Source organism: Podarcis liolepis (genome assembly GCF_965112155.1).
Source record: "Podarcis liolepis genome assembly, chromosome: 4".
Classification (NCBI taxonomy): Eukaryota; Metazoa; Chordata; class Lepidosauria; order Squamata; family Lacertidae; genus Podarcis; species Podarcis liolepis.
Genome location: NC_139558.1, coordinates 102,443,275 through 102,455,369, shown reverse-complemented (window position 1 = coordinate 102,455,369; position 12,095 = coordinate 102,443,275). Strand labels below are relative to the sequence as shown.

General features: G+C 53.5%; 1 protein-coding gene across 1 annotated transcript; it reads right to left on the bottom strand.

Moving 5' to 3' along the window:
• Nucleotides 1–4,087: 4,087 nt before the first annotated feature.
• On the bottom strand, nucleotides 4,088–5,714 carry TPBGL (trophoblast glycoprotein like). The gene has a single exon (XM_083499862.1). It carries the CDS (start codon nucleotides 5,245–5,247, stop codon nucleotides 4,129–4,131), a length of 1,119 nt encoding a protein of 372 aa, XP_083355988.1. The 5' UTR covers nucleotides 5,248–5,714; the 3' UTR covers nucleotides 4,088–4,128.
• Nucleotides 5,715–12,095: the final 6,381 nt, after the last annotated feature.

Below are 12,095 nucleotides of genomic sequence, written 5' to 3'. Positions count from 1 at the left end.
CAGGCCGAAACATCTGGAGAGCACCTGGCTGGGAGTCCTGGGATAAGGGACATAGGTGCCTCGGAAACCTTTTAAGGACTTTGGGAGACGGGCACTTAGGTGTAGCGCACCTGTGGCCGTCCTGATTTTGCAGAACAGCTCCTCCCATGAACCCCAGCAAACATGGGAGGTGCAGGCAAAAGGTCTGCCTCCTAGCAGAAGGAGGGAATCCAGCATTAGAAAGGAAGGGCAAGCCACATTTTTGGGAAAGTTAGAAGACATCTGAATGCAGACCTGTTTAGGGAAGCTTTTAATGTTTGATGCATTACTATATTTTAATATTTTGTTGGAAGCTGCCCAGAGTGGCCGGGGAAGCCCAGCCAGATGGGCGGGGGGGGGGGGTTATAAATAATTGATGATGATGATGATGTTCATCCACCATGGATCATCAATCCAGACCAGTGTGTCCTAAGCAAAGAGAATCAGCCTTTCCCAAAGAGCAAGAAACAGATCTAGATTAATTAGACAAGAAAATCAGCATGCACATGCCCACCAACAATGAAAATCGGGTTCATTGGTTAATAACGAATTTTTGTGATCTGGCAGTGCTCAAAACACACTAATTTACTCTTTGCTTGTGTGCCCCAAAGGGGGAAATGGCTAGTCAGGTTTTCAGCATGGTCCAAAAAGGGTCAAGGAACAGCCAGCTGAAGTCAGTACCTGTTGGCCTGTGCCCATGACATCACCGACACACCAGCAAGCCAACCCTGGAGCAGGGCCACATCTGGCTTGCTAACAACACTGTCTTGGTTTTTAGCAGGAGATGGACACATTGCATACTCTTTCCATTGGAGGGAGGGAAGTGGGTCAGCCCAACTGAAGTACAGCGGGGAGAGAAAACAGAAGGCGGAGGCTTCTCTTTGGCACGGGAAGCAAGTCACTGATTTGACAGCCAGCTAGGTAGCCTGAACATTTGCAACACCAGTTGCGATTGGGAGAACTCTTCCACGAACACTCTTTAAAAGAAACAAGTCTGTCTGTGGTGCAGCATACTGGGGATAGCTCCGTTGGTAGAGCATGAGACTCTTAATCTCAGGGTTGTGGGTTCAGGTTCCACACTGGGCAAATGATACCTGCATTGCAGGGGGTTGGACTAGATGACCCTCATGGTACCCCTTCCAACTCTACGTCCAGGGGATTTCTTCCCAGCTCTACAAAATAAGATCTATCAAGGGCATGGGACAATCCCATGCAACAACAGGATGATTTGCTGGGTTGCAATTCCTGCGCCCCTCCCTCCAGCATCCAGAATTACATGGAGGCTAAAAATATAAACATCCCCCAAGTATGGAATGCAAACAGAGAGCCAGCCAGCCTTCTCCATTCTCCTTTCTGGGGGTTAACAGCGGATTTTTGTTGTATTTGCATCAGCATAATGCATGAGCAATGCACATCACGTTCCAACGTAACGCTGGTTTGCAAACCCATTACAAACCACAGCTTTGCTCCTTCTTTTACAAGGAGACCTGCTTTGCATCGGCTTACCTTGAAATAACTGTTGGTGCCAGGAAGGGAATGAAGAACTAGATGATAATTGGTTGTTTTTCCCTTTTATCCTCTGGAAGGAGAAGCTATTCCCGTCTCGTTTGTGATTTGCAAACCATGGTTTGTAGTTACAGATAGGTAGCCGTGTTGGTCTGCCATAGTAAAAATAAAAAAAATCCTTCCAGTAGCACCTTAAAGACCAGGTATCTGAAGAAGTGTGCATGCACACGAAAGCTCATACCAAGAACTAACTTAGTTGGTCTTTAAGGTGCTCATGGTTTGTAGGGCAGCCCCCCATTAACAGCCACGCCAGAGAGAAAAAGCTAAAAGGAATAACTTTGCAGCAGCCGAGAGGGTATTCTGAAATTATTGCAATAAGCTTTATAGAAAAAAGTACAATACAGTTAAGAGATGCAAATTTCAATTTCTTTGCTCTAGGCAGAGACTAACAGCGGCTTTTGGCATGACAGGTAGCACCACCAGCCAGAGGAACTGCAGCGCACCGGGCTGGGAGCTCATCCTGCCATGCCCAAAAACCACGCTAACAGGCACTGTTCTAAAGCAAACTTGTGGAAGAATGAACTAGAACGAGCGTTTCAACCCCCCCTCCCCCCCTCGATACAAAGATCAGTGAAAACGGCCCTAATCTAAGTCATCTGTCATTACTTCACAGTTGGGGAAATTAAGTCGTCATATTTTATGCGTGCTTCGGAGTCATGCAACCAGCCAGCCAGTCTAAGTGGGGAGGGTTTGCTACTGTTGAACATTTGCATTCTCTTCTGTAGGGTAGGGGGGAGCACAACCAACCATTAATTTCCTCGAAGGGAAGCAAAGAGAAAATTACATCTTCTCTCTCTCTCTCAGGTCAGGTCCTTCCTCCGCAAATGTTTCTGTGCTGAGCTGCCTAACAGTTGGGTAGTAGCTCTTTGGTGGCTGGGAAACAGAAATAGTATTTTTTGGGGGGGTGAGTTGAAGAGAACTGAATCAGCTTCAACTGACGACAGTAAAAGCAGGGGGGCGTGTTGGGGTTGCAGGGTTCCAGCTAATGGAGCCCTATTGCACTCAGTTGCTGTCAGGGGACAAACTCACCCCAGAGGGACGGCCTCGATTCGTTTAGAGCCAGGCAGGATTTGGTATCCCTCGCTTTTGCCAGGGAAAACTGGCTTTGCTGGAGGAAACGGGCTGTGCAAAGGAGAAAGGGAACAGAGTTTTCTTGCTCTCCCAGAGAAAATCCAAGTTTTATGTGTCCAGGGTTTTCCCCCATTTCTTTCTCCAACCATGAAGACCGTGGCTGCAGGTTGCACCCAAAGCTAGCAGCGTAGACCCTCTGGAATCAATGAGCCTGAGTTAGTCATGCCCATTGATTCCATTAGGTCTACTCTGAGTAAGGCTAGCACTGGATGCAAGATCCCAGCCCCCTTGTTCCTTAAACACAAGGGGATGGAGAGAGGCGAAAGAGGAAGGTCAGCTTTAAACTTTTTTCTTACTGCCCGGTGATTCCAGGGGACACCCCCCCCCCAATGCTGTTCTAAAGGCAATTAAACTGCCACCCTAAATCCACTTACTTGTACAATAGCAACACTGAAATCCATGGGCCTACTCCAGAAAGAAGCTGTTTGAAGATGGCAACTCAACAGCCTTTCTTTGGCGAACTACTGACTCTGGAGTAATTTGTCGATTTCAGTGGGACTACTCAAAAGCAAGGCAGCAAGACCTTTCTCTGCTGGGACAATGTCATGGTGGCGAGTGTGTGTGTCTGGGAGCAGAAGGGGAGATGATTCTGCTATAAACCTGTTGTTCCCTGAAGCTTGGAGGTCTGTAAGGAATCAATCCTGACCATGCCAAGGTGACGGCTGCGTCAGCCTTCTTCTGTGCCTAGAGCTGAGAATGGGGCAATGGGTTAGCTGCAGGCAGAATAATGTGGGGTTTTCATGCACCAGTTGTTGTTTTTTTACATGTTTACTTGGCAGCAAGTCCAATTTTAGTTCAACAGGACTCACTTCCAGGGAAGTCTGCTCAGGATCCCAGCTTTCCCCCTATTTGGGGGCAGATTAGAATTGGGGCCAAATAATTCCTAACACTCCCAGTTCCCCCTAGATAGGAGCCTATGCTGCATAGTCCTGTGTCCAGAATGGGGAGATTCCTTCTTAGCGGGTGACGGTTTGGGAGGCATTTTAAATTATAATTAGACAAAGCACACACACCCCATGTTGGGAGGGCTGGGTGTACCTTAGTGGGTAAAAAGCTGAGTGCCCCCAAGTCGGGTGCAACTGGAAAACGTGTCCCTTTGGTTTGTGGGAGGTGGGGGAGAGATTGCCCACACAGTCCCCTCGAGGCTGGCTTTAGGGTGCCTGCAGTCAGTCGTGAGCCACCCTTGGGGTTGAGGGGGTCCTCTGCACCAGGCCTGGGGCGATGTCCCTGCACCCCCCCCAAACAGGTAGAGTTTTGGACAAGTTTGCAGAGCTGGGTAGTGGGTTTCCACTTTTCCGTCCATCCCCCCCACTTTGGAAGACCAGAAAGGAAGGTGTCACCACCGCCCTTCTCAAGTTGTTTTTTTGGGGGGGGGGATGGAATGAAGCTCCCCAGGCCTGCTGCCAGCTTGCCTCAGAGGTCTCCGGGGCTGGCCCGTCGCGGGTCGCTGTCCTGCTCATAGCGGTAGTGATACCCCTCCATCTGGTCCCGGCAGGCTTCTCGGAGATTGCTGAGCCACCGCTTGATGCCCTTTCGGTTGAGGTAGAGCACCATGAGGAAGACGACGCCGATGAGCGCCAGGACGATGCCGAAGAAGACGTACGAGGCCGTCTCCATCTCCTCTTCCTCGGCGCCGCCGGGCTCCAGCAGCGCCCAGTCCGCGCCGTCGAGGCATTCCAGCTGCAGGAGCCGAAGGCGCCACAGCAGCCGGTCCCGCAGCTGCGGCGGCGAGGCGCAGCGCAGCCGGCGCACCCCGGGCGCGCGCCACGTGGCGTTGCGCAGCCAGAGCAGCAGGGGCCGCAGCGAGGCGCAATCGCAGTGCAGCGGGTTCGAGTCCAGCAGCAGCCGCACGCGGCCCAGCGCCGCCAAGCCGTCCAGGCGCTCGGAGCGCAGCGCCCGCAGGGAGTTGTTGCGCAAGTCCAGCTCCTCCAAGCCCGGCGGCAGGGCCCAGGGGGCCGGCAGCTGCCGCAGCCGGTTGCCGGCCAGCTCCAGGCGCACCAGGCTGAGGTTCAAGAGCGCGCCGTCCAACAGCTCGGCGAAGGGCGGCGCCCCGGGCGCCAGCAGCGCCTGGTTGAGGCGCAGCGTGCGCAACCGCGCGCAAGAGGCAAAGGCGCCCGGCGCCACGGAGCGCAACGGGTTGTGGCTCAGGTCCAGCGTGGCCAGCGAGGGGAGGCCGGCGAAGGTCGCCTCCTCCAGCGTCTCGATGTGGTTGTGCGTCAGTACCAGCAGCGTCAAGTTGCCCAGCGGCCGAACGGGCTCGCCGCGGGCCCAGCCTCCGGCGAAGGCGGCCGTGCGCAGCACCGTCAGGTTGCCGCCGACGATGGAGAGGTTGTGCACGGCCCGGGGCAGCTCGTCGGGGGGCTCGAGGAGGCGCACGTAGCGGCACTGCACGGTGTCCGGCGTGGCGAAGCAGAAGCACGAGGGGCAGCTCCGGCCCGCCTGCAGTAGCGGCAGCAGAAGCATGGCGGCGACGCCGGCCAGCAGCCCGACGAGGCGGCGGCGCAGAAGGAGCCGTCCGGGGCGCCGGGCCATGCTATCCCCGCTTGGGCATCTCTGCGGGGCGCAGGGGACGGGTGGACGGAGCCCCCGCCGCCGCCGCCTGCTTCCTGCCCGCCTTGCAGCTCCTCCTTCTTCTTCCTCGGCGGTGCGGCGGCGGAGTTAGACGGTCACCGAAGCTCCTGTCGCTGCGAGAAGCAGCCGGGGCTGCCCGGAGCCCGAGGAGACCCGGCGGTGGCGGCGGTGACTCATGGCGGTGCGCGGCGTCTGCGGCGAGCGAGCAGGACCGGAGGCTTCCCCCACGCCGGTTCCGAGGGGGTGGAGAGGAGAGAGGGGTCCTGTGGGGGGCGGAGGATCGCGGGCGTCGGAGGAAGGCGGCTGGCGATCTCCTCTCTCCTCTCTCCCCTCCTCGTCTTTGGCTGGCAGGTTAGTGGCGCAGCGCCCGGACGGCAGGATTAGGGGAGAGACTCGCCCCTCCGCCGGCCAGGTGGTTTCTGGCTCGAGGTTGGGGCGAGGGAGGGGCGGGCAGCGGCTGCCTGAGATTGGCTGGCAGAGGCTGAGCGCAGGCCCGCTTCCCCGCCGGCCGGGGCAGCTGGAGGGAGGCGGGGAAGAGGGCGTCCCTCGCCCGCAGGGGCGTCCCCCCGCCCCAGCCCTGAGGTGAAGCTGCGAGGCCTGACCTCCAGGGGCAAGAAAGCGCTCCCCCTGTCTGAGGCTGGCCCCGCCCAAGTTAAGAAGCCATCGCGGGGGCTGCTTTCCCCGGGCCGGGAAGAGAGGCTCTGCGCCGAGAAAGGGACAGGGAGCGCCTCCCCACTCCAGACCCTGGGAGCTCTGGGGCACAGCGTTCCCCAGCCGTCTAAGTGTCTCCTCTGCAGCCCCTTCCTCCTGCCTTGCATACGAGTGGATGGAGACTTTTTTGCGCCATTCGTGCCTTAGGCAAAGCAGGGGAAGGCGTGCCAAAAATGCGATCGGGGTGTGTGTGTGTGGTGGTGGTGGCTGCGAGGAGGACACCAGTAAGGCCCCCGTCTCGCGAGCCAACTCCACTATGTTCTGTTATGCACAAAGCGATGCAATTCCCCCTCCCCCAGTGTTTCCCTGCCATGAAGTTTATCTGCTGCAATTTTATCCTGCCTTTCAGGATGCACGTCTTCTCAAGGCGGCTTACAAGCAACGTGTAATACACACCGCACCGACAAAACCCTAGCAAACAGTATCAAAATATAAGAAGTCGACAAGGTGGGTGATGGGTGGATGAGAGGAGGACGCAGGGTGGCTGGGGCAGGGGCAGACCAGCAGGTCTGGAGCAGCATCAGGCCGCTGGTGTTAGGGCCGCTGGTGGCACTGTGGTCTAAACCACTGATCCCCTTGGGCTTGCAAATCGATCAACGGTTTGAATCCCTGCAAGAGAGTGAGCTCCCGTTGCTCTGTCTCAGCTCCTGCCAACCTAGCAGTTTGAAAGCACACCAGTGCAAGTAGATAAATAGGCGGGAAGGTAAACGGCATTTCCGTGCTCTCTGGTTTCCGCCAGTTTTCCGTTGCGCCAGAAGCAGTTTAGTCCTTTTGGCCACATGACCCGGAAAGCTGTCTGTGGACAAACACCAGTTCTCTCGGCCTGAAAGCAAGATGAGCGCCGCAACCCCATAGTCGCCTTGGACTGGACGTAACTGTCCAGGGGTCCTTTACCTTTACCATTAGGGTTGCCTGCCTGCCTCCCTTGCAGCTTGGCTTGGGCATTCAAGCAGTTTGCGTGGCTCATGTGGGGAGAGACAGGAGGACTGCTGCACATCGTCAGAGTCTGTCTGTTTGTCTCTCTCTCTCTCTCTTACAGATAGGTAGCCGTGTTGGTCTGCCATAGTCAAAATAAAAATAAAAAAATTCCTTCCAGTGGCACCTTAAAGACCAACTAAGTTAGTTCTTGGTATGAGCTTTCGTGTGCATGCACACTTCTTCAGATACACACGAAAGCTCATACCAAGAACTAACTTAGTTGGTCTTTAAGGTGCCACTGGAAGGAATTTTTTTATTTTCTCTCTCTCTTGTTACTGGATTCTAGGACAGGCAACCTGACCTTAAAGACTCCAGTTGCGTGATACAAACTTTGTCATCTGCCACGCACCCCGTTTGGGTAGCGAAGTTGTGGTTGGTGACAGATGCAGGATGCGGGCCTCCGCGGGCTACAATGGTGATGGTCTACCTCCACGTCCAACTGTCTGGATCCGAATTGCATTCAAGTTGACGCAGGGTTATTCACACATACATGCCAGAATGGAGAATGATTGCATTTACATGCCACCTGAGTGGCACATACGGTGCTCCCCCTCCTCATTTTATCCTCACAACACTCTGTGAGGTAGGTTGGGCTGAAAGGCAGCGACTCCCACCCATGGTCACCCTGTGAGCTTCATGGCCGAGTTGGGATTTGAACCCTGCTCTCCCAGGTCCTGGTCTGACGCTCTAACCACTACACATGCTGGCTCTCAGCGGGGCCTGTTTCTCCCTTGCCATTCAAAGCATTTCACTCAAGCAGCTGAGGAAATGCTTTAGCTGAGAGCCCTTGCCTTGCACAGGATTGGACTAGATGACCCTTCCAATTCTGTGATTCTAAAATTCTACAAATACCTTTCTTAACCAGAGACCTTGAACTGCAGCTGTCAATCAGGGTGAACAATACTGGACGGACCAGCGATTTCACTCATCTCAGAGCATATGCTGAGCCTGCTGGATCTGGCCAGTGGCAGATAATCCACCCCAGCATCCTGTTCTCGCAGGGGCCGACCAGATGCCTTTCCTGGGAAGCCTGCAAGCAGACCTGGAGTGCAGCAGCGCTGTCCCCTCCTGCAGCTTCCAGCGGCTCCTTCGCAGTCCAAAGCAGCAGCTGGTACAATCTGCCGCTCTTGTGGTTGTTGAGCTCCTTGGTTTTGTGATGGGGATCTGGACAGAGCTGCAAGGCTTCAGCATGGAACTCCCTTCCAAGGGGAGGCAGGCATTCCCCCTCTTTTCCTTGCGTTCAGGAAACGTGCAAAGACTCCCTTATTTGTCGGGGCTTTCGGCAGGCGGCTTTTATGGAGTTTTTACAGGATGTTCTAGGGCTGTTTTGATTCAATTATCGCAAGCTCCCCTGGGCTCCCTGCAGTGAGGAAGGGTGGGTGATAAATCTGAAATAACAACATGCTAACCGTTGCACTCGGGCCCTGCTTGTGGGTTTCCCATGGGTGCCTGGGGGGCTGCTGTGGGAACGGGATGCCAGACCCGATGGACCATTCGCCTGATTACAGGAGCCTAGGAAGCTGTGTTGCAGAAAGGGAAGGCTGCAAAGTTTGGGGCTTTTTCGTTTGGAGAAAAGGCAAGAAAGAGGTGACAGGATAAAAGTTCATGAAATTATGCATGGCATGGAGAAAAGGGCACAGAGAAAAGCTTTTATTCCACCTCTCATGATGCCAGAACTTGTGGATCTCCATGAAAGCTGAATGTTGAAAGACTCAGTGCAGAAAAGAGAAAGTCCTTCATGCAGCGCATACTTAAACTATGGAACTCCTTGCCACAGGAAGCAGTGATGGCCACCAACGGGATGGCTTTAACTGAGGATTCAATAAATTCAGGGAGGAGAGGGCTATCAATGGCTGCTCATAAGGATGGCTGTGTTCTGCCTCTATGGTCAGATGCAGCGATGCTTCTGAATCCCAGTTGTTGGAAACCCTGGGAGGAGAGAATGGGTCTTGGGCCTGAATCCTGCTTGCCTGGTTTCCCATAGGTATCTGGTTGGCAACTGTAAGAACAGGAGACTGGACTAGACCGGGGAGGACTAGACCAAGGGTCTTTCTGTGGGATGTGAAACACAAGAGCAGTCAAGTGCAACATTCCTAGAGTGAACATGTTTACACATAGGGAGAAATGTTTGTCCAGCCAGCAGGTAAACTTCCTGTTTCCTTCTGGGCTAGGACAGACTTCTTCTGCATGTGACTAGAGGTGGGCCTGGCCTCACCTGTGCAGGTAATGACAAAAGCACAGGGCAGGGCAGCCATCTCTCTTCTTTGACTACATGCATCGAAGAAGCAACATCTGCTTAGCCAAGGATGCTCTCTTGGCCAAGAGAGGACAAAGGGACGGTCTTCTTATGAGATAGTTTCCAGGTGTATGTTACTTTTCTAAGCTAAGTCTTCCTTCTGGGATCCTATTGTGAACAGAATGATGTGTGAGTAAACTCTTTTTATACTTTTATAGAAGACTGTGTCGTGTCTTATCTTTTTATGAGGGAATAAGGGGGAAATACCAGAACAGTTATTAGAGAGGCTTTAGCGAGCCTGAGCAAACGCATCCGCTGCAAGTTTAAAAAGGGGGATGTTACTCTGCTAAATTGTGAACTTGTTAACACAAGTTGGAAAGGCTATTATCAGACAATATATCCTCTCTTGCATCCCTGAACATTCCCACACTTTCAAATTCCAGCAGAGAGGTCAAAATTCGGCACCCTCCCCACCTCTTGCCTTCTGTTCTGCTTAAGACACTGCAACATAGTCGCAGGATTGGACCTTGGGGTCCCTTCCAACTCTATGATTCTGTGATAGCAGGGGTGTCCTGTAGCACCCCCTGGGCTCGGCTCCCAGTGTGGCAGAACCAGTTGCACTGCCCTAAATCCACCTCAGGCTAGATAAGCCATTGGCCTGATCCAGAAGGCTCTCCTATGACTACTTCCTCCTCCTCCTCCTCCTCCTCCTCCTCCTCCTCCTCCTCTGCCTGCTGATCCTTTGAATGGTGAATGCCGAAAACTGACCCTGGGAACCTCTGCATGCCAAGCAAATGCTCTGCCGTGCAGCTGTGGAAATGCCCTGATTGCGGGAGGGTGAGATCTTTTGAACACAGCAGCCCATTTCCTTCTGGGGTCAATGGGGCCAGAGGCAATAATAATAACAACAGCAATAATAATTTTATTTGTTCCCCAGCCATTTGAGTGGGTTGGCACAGCCATTCTGTGTGGCTTCCAACAAACTACACTCATACCTCTTGTTATGTTCGGTTCAGGTTACGTCTTTTCAGATTGCGTCCCGCGGCAACCTCGAAGTACCGGAAAGGGTTACTTCCAAGTTTCGCCGCTTGCGCATGCTCAGAAGCACAAAATGACGCCACACGCATGCGCAGAAGTGGCAAATAATGACCCGCGTGTGCGCAGACGTGCAGACACAGGTTGCGATCTGTTCAGGTTGCGAACGGGGCTCCGGAACGTATCCCGTTCGCAACCAGAGGTACCACTGTATATCTATTTTTGCATTGGATGTGAATATTACCTTTGTACAAGAAGCTCGTTTCTACACACACACACTTCTGACTTCCTTCTGGGCATGTGAGAGACATCATCAGAATTCAAGGACACGGGTGCATTGCAGGGGGTTGGCTAGATGTCCCCTCCAACTCTTATTATTCTGTGACACATCCCAGACATGCAAAAGCACTCAAGGAGGGTGCAAAGCAGAGTTGGAGAGGTGCATGGTCTGGAGAGCATAGCAGGGGCCAGCAAGGGAATATTGGGGGGCCACATTTTGTCCCTGTAGCTGCAGTCCCCCCCCTTCCATGCATAGGATTGCACCACCCATCCGTGCTGGAAGATTTTTTTTAAAAAGGAAAGCTGGAATTTCAAAGAAAGGTCTGAGAGGGACCCGGGCCCTGCCGCCCACGTCCTCCAGCCGGAAGCAGCCCTGACCTCTAACGAACGCAGCAGCAGCGTGTCTCTTATTCCTCTCTAAAGGCTTGCCTTCCCTCCCCCCAAACCCCTTTCTTTATTTAGCTGCCTGAAATGTTGCACCTTTATAAAGATTTCATCAGTGGCCTTTCCAGAAAGAGCTTGGCTGGCACAGGGCAAGGGAGGAAGGAACGGGGAGAAGCTGGTGTTGTATTGAAACAGTCCCTTCTGTGTGAGCGTCCGTCCCCCGCCCACATTATCCTGATTTATTTATCTCCTCCTCTTCTCCTCTTCATGCAGGATTCTTCCCTGATTTACGTCGCTGGGAGGATCCCTTTCCCCAAGCCCCTGTGACACTCAGCCTCTCTGCAGGCTCCAAATGGTGCAGCCCCCAGACAGAGGAGGAAGTGCACAGGCATAGATGGGGCATAATAGAACAATGGGGTGCCATTGTGGAGGGGGGGCAGGGAATCTCTGATTCCACCCCCCCCCCCGATGTTCAGTTGCTGGCCTTAGGGCCAGACTCTGTCTCTCAGTTGGAGAGTGACAGCCGGGGAAGGAGAATTGCTGGGTTGGCTAAAAAGTCAAACATATTCAGGAGACACAAAGGAGCGTTTTCATATAGTAGAGTTGGAAAAGGACCCCGGGGTCATCTAGTCCAACCCCCTGCAATGCAGGAATCACACAAACTCTGTTTGAAAACTTCCAAGGAAAGACAGTCCACCACTTCACAAGGGTAGCCCACTCCGCTGTTGAATGGCTCTTACGACCAGAACATTCTTCCTAATGTTTATTCAGAATCTCCTTTCCTATCCCTTTAATGCCTCAGGACCGCAATACCTCAAGGACCACCTCTTCCCATATGAACCTACCCGGACCCTGAGATCATCTTCTGAGGCCCTCCTTCATGTGCCTCCTTGAGAGGTTCGGAGGGTGGCAACACGAGAACGGGGCCTTTTCTGCAGTGGCTCCCCATCTGGGGAATGCTCTCCCCAGTGAAGTTCGCCTTTAGGCACCAGGCAAAAATGTTCCTTTTTAACCAGGCCTTTGGTTGATCTCATCAACATCCTATGCCCTTTTAAAATGTGGGGGTTTTTTTTGGGGGGGGGCTATTGGGTTGCATAAATGTGCAGTTCAAAAGCATGTCAAAGTACAAGTAGATAAATTGGTACCGCTCCAGCGGGAAGGTAAACAGCTTTTCCATGCGCTGCTC

Bases quoted from the DNA above. Each gene is read 5' to 3' on its own strand.
- TPBGL (XM_083499862.1), bottom strand. From the start codon at position 5,247: ATGGCCCGGCGCCCCGGACGGCTCCTTCTGCGCCGCCGCCTCGTCGGG.